This window comes from Lygodium microphyllum, chromosome 5, assembly GCF_053477565.2.
Source record: "Lygodium microphyllum isolate KBCC chromosome 5, Lygodium_microphyllum_v1.1.10, whole genome shotgun sequence".
In the NCBI taxonomy this organism is placed as follows: Eukaryota; Viridiplantae; Streptophyta; class Polypodiopsida; order Schizaeales; family Lygodiaceae; genus Lygodium; species Lygodium microphyllum.
Window position 1 is genome coordinate 95670184 of NC_141139.1, and position 12944 is coordinate 95683127.

General features: G+C 44.3%; 1 protein-coding gene across 4 annotated transcripts in view; it reads left to right on the forward strand.

Annotated features, from left to right (window-relative positions):
- The window catches only part of LOC148036161 (phosphoinositide phospholipase C 2-like), a 50775-nt gene extending 38040 nt beyond the window's left edge, over window positions 1–12735 (forward strand). For all 4 annotated transcript variants that reach the window (XM_087678184.1, XM_087678182.1, XM_087678181.1 and 1 more), the window contains exons 9-10: window positions 12063–12149; window positions 12334–12735. In XM_087678184.1, coding sequence (XP_087534310.1) covers window positions 12063–12149; window positions 12334–12630 — 384 coding nt within the window. In that variant the 3' untranslated portion in view covers window positions 12631–12735. The remainder of the gene's footprint in view (window positions 1–12062; window positions 12150–12333) is intronic.
- The last annotated feature ends 209 nt before the right edge of the window (window positions 12736–12944 follow it).

A 12944-nucleotide genomic window follows, 5' to 3' on the forward strand; every position in this document is an offset into this window, starting at 1 on the left:
AAGCTGAAAAATTAAAAATGGGAGGACTTCTCCATCCATTAGAAATTCCTTCGGGAAAATGGGAGAGTATCTCCATGGACTTTATTGTTGCTCTACCTAGAACACAGAGGGGGCACGACTCTGTGTGGGTGATTGTGGATAGGTTAACCAAAATGGCTAGGTTTATTGCAACTTCAACTGATGTTAAAACACCAGAATTGGCTAGATTGTTCGTAGAGAACATATACCGATTGTATGGCCTTCCGGCAAATATAGTTTCTGATCGGGATAGAAAATTTGATAGCCATTTTTGGCGTGCGGTATTTAGGAAATTGGATACTAAACTTAGCATGAGTACGGCGGATCACCCGCAAACAGATGGGCAAACTGAAAGGGTTAACCAAATTCTTGAAGATATGCTTAGGGCATATGTAAGTAAAAGGTAAACTAATTGGGAAGAGTATTTACCGATAGCAGAGTTTACATATAACAGTGCCAAGCACTCTTCCACTGGATATAGTCCATTTATGTTAATGTATGGGTTTCAACCCAGAGCTCCTTTTGCAGTAGGACTGCATAAGGAAAAGGTTCAGGCGGCTAAAGATTTTTTGGAGGATATGAATAGTATGTTAAAATTTGCTCAAGAAAATATTAAAAAAGCTCAAAATCGAGCTAGAGCATATGCAGATCCTCACCGAAGAGACATCTCCTTTGAAGAAGGAGAATTGGTCTATCTTAAGGTGCCTGAACAAACTAAAACTATGAAAAAGAGACATTGTCCAAAACTTTCACCAAGGTATTGTGGTCCTTTCATAATACTTAAAAGGGTGGGAGAATTGGCTTACAAGCTCCAACTACCTACTGGTAGTAAAATACATCCAGTTTTTCATGTAAGCAAACTAAGGAAGAAGCTGGGTGATTTGGATAATCTAATCTTAAATGATGATATTGAGGAGTTATTCTATGACCAATCTAATTCACATGAACCAGAAAAAATATTAAATGTTCGTAATAGACGAACGAGGAATACTATTTATCAAGAATGTTTGGTTAAGTGGAAAGATTGTTCAGAAGAAAGCTCAACATGGGAGCGAGTAAGTACTTTAAAGAAAAGGTTTCCCGATTTACAGTTAGACCTTCCAAGTATCGTTTTCGAGGACGAAACCGATTCTTAAGGGGAAGGAAATGTGACATTAATGTGACATTAAAAGTGATATTTAATGTTACATTAAGGTCATAAATATGGAATGTGACATTAAAAGTGACATTTAATGCCACATTAAGGTAAATCTAGGGGAACATGCATGAGAATGACCGTCCGGGCTTTTGGGCGCCCGAACGGGGCTAAGGGGAGCCTAGAGAGTAAGAGAGTCCAGAAATAGTAGGACTTCAGGAAGTTGACGGCTGGCAAAGAAATCTGGACTGAGGGCCAGCACATATCTAGGCATGGTTGGGAGGTGAAGGATACTCGTGCTTTCATCATTTTGAGTTTTGAGTCTCTCCGTCATCTATCACTCTCTCTCTCTCTCACCCGGTCCAAAAAACCCATCCACCCAGCAACACACAAAAAAAGCCTTGCAAGTCTCCATCGGCTTTAGGAGGAGTGAGAAACATGACGCCTCGAATTTGCGTGCCTTCTATTTGGAGGATACAAAGAAGTCCAATTCCCACCATTGGACATGCATGTAGTGCAAGAAGTATTACACAATTGGTGTGATCTCACTTCGTCAACATCATTTGAAGACTTGTAGGGGAGGGGGGAGGCAAGTTGCTCTATGCAAGGAGATTCCTCAAACATCATAGATAAGATTCTTGCCAAGATGAGAGGGGGATCGACAAGAGGAGGAGGTGATGTGTTGGGACTACCACTTATGGCTACTCACGATGAAGCCTCGAACATAGGCTTATCTTCAATCGATGCGTCCATCGCTGGTGGTGCTAATTCCACATCTGCGTTTGGATCTAGTAAAAGTTAAAGAACAGATGCTGATGTGATACTGAAAAGGTAATCCATCGTCTCTTGAGCCCCCTGTCATGTGCACAGGTTGGTTGCCTTTATTAGAGAAAGGCAAGACTCGTAGACATTTAGATTGCACACATCTTTATTGAGTAGAATCTCGTATTTAATGTCCTAAAGGAAGAGCAATAGAAAAATACGGTAAAAGGCATTGCCAATGTGGGTCCATGCGAAGGATGGACCGGTGTCACCTATCATGACATGCGGACCAAGAAAATTGATAAAGAGAAGTAGAGGATTGATAGAGCCCTTGATCCTGTTCAAGCCACATGGATGAAGTATGGTTGCTCCATTGTCATTAATGATGGAGTGACCATAGGAAATGGGTCATCATCAACCTACTTGTGTCTTGTCTACTTGGCATATACTTTTGGATGGCTGGAGACATTGGCAAGATGGGGAGAAAAATCACATGTATATTCAACTATTATCACTTTTGACAAGCCATCATTGATGTATACATTGTATCTACCATGACATGTGGACTCAGAAAATTTATGAAGAGAAGTTGACATGTGGACTAAGAAAATTTATGAAGAGAAGTAGAGGATCGATAGAGCCTTCCATCATATTTGAATTGCATGGATGAAGTATGATTTCTCCACGTCTCATTGACGGATGGAGTGACCATAGGAAAGGAGGCCTCACACTGATAAGAGGGGGAGAAAAATCATGGGCACATTTATCTATTGTCACATTTGACAAGTCATCATCAACATATACATTGTCTTTTAAAAGTTGCAACTATCTTAAGCTTTCAAGCTTTGTATTATTAAATGATCATGAAGCCTCTCTCTCTCCCCCCCTCCCCCTCCCCCTCCCCCCCCCCCCTTCTCTCTGTGTGTGTGCCTTCCCTTGGTCAAGCCTCTATTTCTCTTGATTCTTGAATCTTTCAAGGTTTCTCTCTCTCTTTCACTCTCACAGAAAAGTAGTGTATGTAGGTGGGCCTCTTAAATGTGGTGCATGTAGTTACTGACAATGCATTCAATTGTTGGCACATGGGTCACTTGCTTGAGGTTGAGTTTCTGACAATGGTATGGACTCCATGTGCAAGTCACTGTATGGGCTTGCTCATGGAGGACATTGGGAAGCTCAAGTGGGTGGTGCTTAAAGCTACATTGATTGTCACATTCTTCGCGATAAAGGTGAATGTGCTTGGAATGTAGCACGAGCATAGTATGCGGGAATTGAATAATCTTTCTTTGACTTGATTTGCTCTCAGGTGGTTGCATTTGGAGCTGTTAGCAGTCATGTTTGTCATGCCTTGTCATCTCCTGCTTGTGAGCCTCAGTTTGAGTCAGACAAGGACTTTAGGAGCTCTGACTTGTCTATCACTTGTTTTGACGGAGGAGGTAGCTCATTTTAGAGCACTCAGTTTATTGCATTTCAATGCATTTTCTCCTCCAGTCGGGATTTTATGTGCATTTCCCGGGGCAATTTCTGCATTCTTCAGCCTGCCTCACCTGCCGGACATTGTCCACCCTTTCCGGGATTTTCTGAGCATTCCTAGCATTTTTACCAGCATTAAATGCTGGTCGGACATATTTATGGCCTCAAATTTCAGGTCGGCCAGTTTTTGGGGGTTTTTTGGCTATTTATAGCCATTTCCCACTTGGCAGTCAGTTGTATTATCATCTTCCCTTCTTCTTGGGCAGGTGCACACTCCGACTCCGTCATCTTCCTCCGTCTTCGGTGCTGCCGTCATCATCAGCCTGATCTACTGCCCTCACTGATGCTTTGGGCTGCGTGCAGGGACTGATCAATCCACAGTTTTGTATTCAGCATTCATTTCAGTCAGTGCAGATTTTCTTCCTTCATTTTCTGCTTTCTCTCTCTCTCCCTCTGTGTTCGTGTTTCTTCTTTCGTTGTGCACTCTCACATGGTATCAGAGCCTAACTGAGAGCACGGAGGACCTCATCGATTGGAGAGACACCACACCCCTCTTTTGTTGCTGCCGTCTCATCCCCAACAGCCAAGGTGGCCCTTCCAAGAGGTCACAATCCTTGCGTTTGCTGCAGGCGCCTTCTCCAATGGCTGCCACGTCATCAACAACCTCTTATTGCTTGTGTTTTCAGCTAGGCGGCCCCCCCAACAGCTGGGCGACATCTTCCTTATTGGCGTTTTGCTCATTAGGCGGTGTCTACGACTACTGGCGGCTGATCTTCAGCTGACGACTCTTTTGCAGCCTGCGTTTTTGGTGTTTGGCTACTGCCACTCCAGAGTTTGCTCCATCTTTAGCTGCGTTTTCACCTTCTGGTGATAGGCGACCTCATTTATTGGTGTTTGGTGGTCCGCTCGGTGGTTGGTGGCCCTTTGGTGGTCATTATTTGGCATTGGCAAAGTTTTCTTTGGTGTTTGGTGATTGCAGATATATACGAAGATGTCTTATCACCAGTTCTTTGCTGATTCAGAGGATGAGGTCTCTATTCCTTCCTCTGAGAGATGGAGAGACTTTCGTGCTAGTTCACGCGATGATCGGAGGTCACCTAGCCCATTTGACCGAAATCCCTCTATTCCCCGTTCTCTCCATGTTTCATAGAAGGCTCGTTCTGCTGGCCTTCATATGCCTTCCATGGCACCCTCTATACAGGTGCCCGTACTCCCTTCTTTGCCCAAAGAAGACCGGCTTGATGATTCCAACTACTCGCTTTGGTCGTGTAAGGTGGAGTGTATCCTTGATACGTTCGATCTTTGGGAGTTTGTTATCCACTCTATTTCTCGTCCAGTGGAGGATCTCACCGTTGGATCATCGATGGATCGTGCGGCCTTATGGGATCGGCTCAACTCACGAGCTCGATCTTTCCTCTTTATGAGCTTACAGGATTTTGTCCTAGTGCATGTGCGCAGGTTGCAGAAAGCAGCGGAAGTGTGGACAAAGCTTGCTTCTTTGTACCATCAGAAGACTTTTGCCCATCGGATTACTCTCGAGAAGAAATTATGGATGCTCGTTGTTGATGATTCTTCTTCCATGAAGGATCATATCAACAGGTTGGAGGACACGAGGGATGAGCTTGCGTCCCTTGATAGGATGATCTCTTTCGAGGATATGGCCATGATTCTTTTGACTCAGCTGCCATCTCCCCGTTTTGATGTCTTCTACACCAGCCTTCTTACATCGAGGACCTGTGAGAAGCTTCTATGGGAGGAGCTTGCCCCGCTTGTCTTGGAGCATGACGAGCGCGCCACAGAGGTAGCTAGTGGATCCACCTCGATCAAAGCTTTTGTTGCAGGTTCGAGAGGGGGGACACAAAAGAAAGGAAAGTCACAGGCTAAAAGATAGGAGAGTTCTTCAGGTTCTGACTCCGACTCGGAGAAGCCTAAATGCCCATATTGTGGGAAGGGGACACATCGAGAGGAGAAATGTTGGAAGAAGTACCCTCACCTTCGTCCAGGAGCGAAGGATGGAGCTAAAACATCTGAGCCTTCTACCTCTACTCCAGCGGTTACCCAACATGAGTCAGTGTTCCTTCATATTGTTGACTTAGAGGAGCCTTCTTTAGTGGTTGCCTCATCTTCTGAGAGGCCTTGGCTGGTTGATAGTGGAGCTTCTAGTCATATGACTCCCCGAGGTGATTTGTTGCAGGATCTATGTCCTTTTGAGGGTTCAGTCACTGTTGGTGACATACTGTTGGTGACATTGTTTCGGTGCCTATTTGTGGTGTTGGCACTTTGCCTTTATTTCCCGACCGCGTGTCGCTCTCCCTTTCCTAGGCTCTTTATGTTCCTGACTTGGGCTTTCCACTCCTCTCAGTCTATGGCCTTACTAGGCTTGGTACCCGGGTTGTCTTCACCGAGCAGGCCGTTTGTATTGAGGATTCTTCTACAGGGGCTGTTATTGCGACTGGTTGGCAGGAGAGCGGGCTTTATAGGCTCCATTACCCTTCTCTTATGCAGGGACCTCCGAGGCAGCTGTCTATTGCTACACCCGTTCCCACTTGTGCACCCTCTTTTCCACAGGTTTCTTCCCATCCCCCACCCTCTCCTCCGGTGGTTCCCTCGTACCTCCCATTCCTTTCAGAGGGGGACGATCTCGGTGATGCGGCTGTGAATTTCCTGGCCCCTACTGTTTTAGAGGGGGCTTCCTAAGATCGCGAGAAGTTTCTTCATCGACAATCTTTATCGACGGACTTCATCGACCTTGGCATTCCTCTTGCCACCCCAGGATCCGTTTCTCCCTTGGCCTTCCGCCACATCCAGGATATGTTTGTCATGCCTTGTCATCTCCTGCCTGTGAGCCTCAGTCTGAGTCAGATGAGGACTTTAGGAGCTCTGACTTGTCTATCACTTGTTTTGACGGAGTAGGTAGCTCATTTTAGAGCACTCAGTTTATTGCATTTCAGTGCATTTTCTCCTCCAGTCGGGATTTTATGTGCATTTCCCGGGGCAGTTTCTGCATTCTTCAGCCTGCCTCACCTGCCGGACATTGTCCACCCTTTCCGGGATTTTTCTGAGCATTCGTGGCATTTTTACCAGCATTGAATGCTGGTCGGATATATTTATGGCCTCAAATTTCAGGTTGGCCAGTTTTTGGGTTTTTTGGCTATTTATAGCCATTTCCCACTTGGCAGTCAGTTGTATTATCATCTTCCCTTCTTCTTTGGCAGGTGCACACTCCAACTCCGTCATCTTCCTCCATTTTCGGTGCTGTCGTCATCATCAGCTTGATCTGGTGCCCTCACTGACGCTTTAGGCTGCGTGCAGGGATTGATCAGTCCACAGTTTTGTATTCAGCATTCATTTCAGTCAGTGCAGATTTTCTTCCTTCATTTTCTGCTTTCTCTCTCTCTCTCCCTTTGTGTTCGTGTTTCTTCTTCCGTTGCGCACTCTCACAGGAGCATCTTTATGAGGTGTGGCCTGACAGTGGTGTCCACTCTATAGAATGAGTAGGATGAGCACAAGATAGAGGAGGCCAAATCCATGCAACACTCATGTCTCAGTGAAAAGTTCTAACAGAAGGTCTGGGCTATTGTGATTGTGGTGACTTGCATATGAGTGATTGTGAGGGGTCCACCATGGGCCTTCTTGCTCACTTCTTTAGAGCAGCATTAGTGGAGATGTAGGCTTGCACAATGATTATAGAGACACAATGTGCATACCTTGTTGACATAGTAGAGAGGAGATGGAGATGGATGCATAAGTCCATCTAGGATTTGCAACTTTGGTGCATTCGATCTACAAGCCGTCGGCTATCATGGATGATAGAGAGCTTTGATTAGACCAGCTTGCATACTTGACTTGTGTGGTGCCCGTGGATGCCCGCAATGCAATGCTAGAGGAGCTTGTGTGTACGCAGATTGGAAAGGTATATGGCATTTGCTTCTCCCACTTGTTGGAGGAGAGATTTACTTGTGAAGCCTCTCCTTTGGTGGTAGGATTTTGGCTACCTACTGTAGACTCTTCAACCCTTGGCCATGAGTTGCTCTTCCAGTGTATGTGGGAGAAATTAGAGTGCCTATTCTCTCACACACATGAAGATGCACAATCGACTTAGCACACGGTAGTTAGAGTGGCTAGTCTATTGCTGCACTAACTTGCGCATGATAAGGGCCACGCTTAGCATGGGTAGTCCGAAGTAGATAAATACTTAACCATAAAGGATACATCAACTTATTGTTTTCAATTTCATGCTTTACAAGTTGGGATTTACAATTTTTATTTGCATTGTGTAGGTGAATGTTGATGTCTTCAAGTTGACAAGGGACAATCTTGTGTCTGAATTAGGACATTGATGATCAGGAGTTGAACTTTGTGGAGCTCTATAGAGAGCTAATGGTAGCTGACACTTGTGACTCTCGTGTAGTCTCGCGCAATCAGGGTGCTTGTGGATGAGGAGTTTAGGTAGATAGCAATAGGGGCTTGGTTATTTGATGTCCTTCCACATCGATGAGGGGTGGTTTGAGTGGTTTGCAGACATATGTGAGGCACTGCTGTAATAGCTCCAATCCCGTGCCTCATGATGGCATTTTCCCCTTGGCTAGACAATCATTGCCTAGGGAGCCATCTTTTGATGATAATGGTAAGAATCAATATGAGAGTGTCTCAACATTTGATCTTGAGGAGTGATCTTTAGACTCTCTTAATGGGTACTTCGATGCAGATGGTCTCGATGATGATGATGATGATGATGATACTTCATTCAAGACCTCTCTCTTTTTTGTATTTGGTCTTGTGATCTATCCATGTATGATGTAACTTACAAGTTGTAGTGCATGCTGTGCATGCAATTGCTAGGGCCTATCACATTGCTATTTTGGCTTTGAACATGTGATCTATTATTCAAGACCCCTCTCTTTTTTGTATTTGGTCTTGTGATCTATCCATGTATGATGTAACTTACAAGTTGTAGTGCATGCTGTGCATCCGGGTTGCTAGGGCCTATGACATTACTATTTTGGCTTTAAACATGTGATCTATCATTTGTAGTTTTAAAAAATCAACTTACATTATACTATACCTTATCAAATCTTAAGATGCCATTTAGTACCATATTTCACTGTACTGTATTGTACCTTTCCCGCACCTCTTCTACCACAAATCTTCCACCTCTACATGTGCCCACTTCTAGCATCAATCACTGGTTCTCAAGAGCCCCATATTTGGGACCTGTGCAATGGGTTATCACATGGCCAAAGCATGGTTGCCTATAATGATACAAGCTGGAAAAGAGTCAAACTTGTAGTGCTCTGTTGCTACTCCAAATCTCCTAGGCAATTAACTTTTGCTGCATTAAATGGCTGCTCTAAAAGAAGCTGTCAAACTTTAGACAAATGCTTCAAAAAGTCATGAAACAGAACATAAGCTACTGCTGGTCAACAATCACCATATCAAAGAACCAAAATCTTACTTGTCTTATCAAGATAAATTTGTCTTTGTAGGTAACGGTAAGAAGTTGGTCTGTTTTTGTAAGCAATCCAATGTTTTAGGTGAAATATTTGTGTTTCTAATTGCAATCACTCGTGCCACAGATTGCCAGGATTGCTGCCATGTAAGGGATTGCTACCTGTGTTGCTACGTAGGTGTGACTGTGAGGGGATGGCTTGGGCTCTTTGTCGTAAGCTGGAGATGTCATGATGCTGCTTTTGAAGATGCGAGTTGTCACCTGTTGTTGCCATTGACCTACATTCGCCATGTTCGCTTTCACTCCTATGCACCTATGTTTGATTTTGCCACTTGTCACAATGTGCTATGTTGATTGAGGGGGCCCTACATTGTGAAGAAAACTGCTAGGGTTTGCACTGAGGACACACAAAGTGTACGACCACGACAGAAACACAAAGAGACAGACATAGACTCAGAGGGCAAAACTCAAACCCTAAACACAAAACTTAAAACTCAAACACAGAAACTGAAACACAAACAGAAGAAGGGAGAGAGAGAACACAACTTTGAAGTGAATGAATGCTGTAATTGAATGTAAGAGTGTACAGTGTGCTCAAGGGCAAAGCAATGTTGGAGTGTGATGTCCACCGGAGATGGATCCCAAGTCTATGACCACCAGTCAGAGTGCAGGAGTGTTGAATAGTGAATGGCAGAAGGCTGGTCACCAAAACGTAGCAGTTTGGAGGCTGGAAACTGGTAAACGTAGCAGTGTACTGCCGATCGGAGGCTGGAAACTGTGCACAGTCTGCTGTAAACAGCAAGCTGAAACAGTGTCTGATGTGGTTGGCGATGACTGGATGATCAGATCGCAGCAGATAATGATGTTGCCAGCAGCTGATGTCAGCATGGATGAAGGTGCCAACAGCAGGAGCAAACACGGATGGAGTGGCAGCAGTCTCGAGGGCTGGACAGCCACGTGGGAGGAGGCTGATGGCTGAAATCTGCACGTGGAGTGAGAAACCTACACAGACGGGATGAGGCTGAATGGGGGCAGCCTGTCTATTTATAGATGTGGAAGGGCGCCCCAAAAATTAGGGTTTCCATTGAACTCTCTCGAACGGCTCCCCGTTTTAGGGTTTCCACTGAACTCTCTCGAACTACTCCCCATTTTAGGGTTTTACTCTAAAAAAGCATTTTTTAATGTGTTTTGGGGCTGTTTGAGATGCTAATCAGCAAGGAATGCATGTTTTAGCTCAACATACACTTGCGTTAAATTCGGTGTTTGTGTGGTGCCTGACGATCTGCCTTGAGTGTTAGCTCTCACTGCTCTTGAGGTTAGATTGGATGCGGAAGGTCACATGTCCTCTCATTCAAGATCCTGATTACTTTGACTCCTATGTTTGTTGCTTTTGGCCTCTGCTAGCCTCTTTCTTGTTGCTCAAAGCTTGCTCTTCTTTAATATTTGTCTTGTCCGATTGCAGACCATTGCTGCAAGCTCCTCTTCTTCTTTGCCACAAACACTGTGATCAAGATCAACAAGGACATGCTTTGATACCATAAGAAAATTGAATGCAGGAACACACAATTATGCTCAACTCGCAAGGATGGAGGGAGGAATGGAAATGTACAAGGAACTGGCTCACTAAATGATTGACAGAACTATTAACTAGGCTAACTAATACTGAATGTGTGGGATACAACCCATCTTATTGAATAGACAATTGTGGGAAGTGCATCAAATGTGTTAAATAGTGGGGTGCCCTAGGGCAATAGATGGGCATGTCCGAAATGGAGCTGGACACTATCTCAACACCACCCGTTGTAAGAGGATGCCAACATTCTTTTAGTTAGCGTAAGGGAGATTGCTGATAAATTGAGTGGAATTTGGCAATCTAGGGCATGTGTATGGATATACTCCATATGTAGGGCATGAAGAACATGGTTCATGAAAGTCTTTTGATCATCACGTTGCAACAACTATAGCAACTAGTGGTGTGACCTCCATATTCATTTGGATCTCTTTGATAGTGCCAACTTGGCGGGGCCTAGATTTGGTTGGGTGTGGCTTAGGAGGCTATGATGCAATCCCTTGTTTGGGATATGGATCTTTGTACAATGGGTATGTGTAACATTCTGATTTCTTGGACATCAGATTCACCTCCCAGCCATGGAGCCAAATAGGCTCGTTCCCAAGCTTGGGAGCTAGTAGCACATTGGGTCACAGCCATGTCCCAAGAATGGGCATCCCATACCACCAGCCCACACCGTCCCAGTGTACGGACGCATCAGCTTACAAGCCAAGGGTCCAAGAGTGGTGATTACACAATGATGTGCACAATAGGGCCTTGAGTTCTATAAATGGGACTTGGTTGCCCTAACCGTGAGGTGCTCTTAGTCACCTCATGACCACTATAACCAATGCTACTAGCGCCCATCCGGATGCCCAAGGATGTACCATAAATAGGAGTAAGATGCCCATAACCTTGAAGTGCTCTTAGTGCATTTGCACTAAGTTGCTTCATGACCACTGCGACTACTGCTACAAGTGACCATCTGGATGACCAAAGATGTAATAATTTACCCCAGAGCTTAACGTTGACTTTGACACCAAATGTAAGACCCCTAATCATTCCCTTGCAAAGCGTCAGGTGCAAGAGTGAATCCTTTACGTAGTGAAAGGTAGCTGGTTTGTCTAGCTGGCTCAACCAGTTCTTCAGTTTGAGTAGATCGGTCTGCAATGTGGCAGCTGATTAGACTGCCATGTCACTTGTAGCCTCTGTCCATGCCATTACTGATTCTGTCCAGCTTCATCTATCTTTAGTGGTATATACCTGGTCCTTCATTGTAGCATGTGGGATGATATCTTTTGTATTTGCTTTGTCTCTGGGTGGTACACAATCCATAAGGCAGATGACATAGATTTTGGTACAAATAATCCATAAATTCAGTGAGATGGGAAAGTGGGTTGTGGGGTCATATATAAATCTGGCCGATAGATATGCAATTGCCTTGTTGACTAGATGGCCATGCTATATGCTTCTACACACGACTGCATCGGCCTTCAGATGCAGGGTTGCAAAGGAAACTCAATTGACTTGAGCATCGGCCTTCAGCTGGAGGGCTGCAAAGAAGACCTTATTGACTCCAACTGATGAATCTTAGAAGTAGTAGCTTAACGATCACAATTAACCAAAACTCACTGATGTTTTGTTGAGTGCACATACTCACTTTGTGCTCTTTTTTTCAGGTTAAGGTTTTCATGGGGCAGGGGTGGAAAGAGAGATTCAGTGAGACTCATTTTGACACATTCTCCCCTCCTGACTTTTACACAAGGGTATTTCTCTTCTCTAGTTGTGGTTTAAACTGTGGTTAAGGTAGCCAAGTACCTTTCTAGATTAACTCCTTATTATGAGATGATTGCGGAGGTTCGATGATTGTGGAGGTTCTAGTACAGCATTGGAAAATAATGTCGAGATTTGTGAATGTTGTATTTCTGATTCAAACAAGTTGGGTGACAGGTTGGAATTGCTGGAGTAAAGGCCGACACAATTATGAAGAAGACAAAGACAAAGTTGGATGATTGGACCCCGCATTGGAATGAAGAGTTTGAGTTTCCATTGCGGGCTCCAGAGCTAGCACTGATGCGCGTGGAAGTCCATGAGTACGATGCTGCTGGGCAGGATGATTTCGGAGGTCAGACCTGCTTGCCAGTTTCAGAATTGAAACCTGGTATAAGAACAGTCCCCTTGTATGACAAGAAGGGAAGAGACTTGTCTCCTGTTAGATTGCTGATGTCTTTCAGTTTCATCGAGTAGTATTGTGTGAGCTGGGTCTCCTATTGTATTGCATTTGAATGCGTTACTTTTAGACACTTCTGGTTCAAATAAATTGCCCATAGGGCACTGATTCTTTTAGTGTTCCCTAATATCTCTACCTTGACTATCTACCTGTGATGCAAAGCTATTTAATTAGCATCGGAATACTCTATTTAATTTGCATATACACAAGAAATGGCTGCACAAGAGCACTTAATTAGTATTTGAAGGGAAGAGTCTAGTGTTTGATAAATATCAGAACATATTAGCCATAACATTCCTACTATCATCCCCATTTTACTGAGGAACGCTAC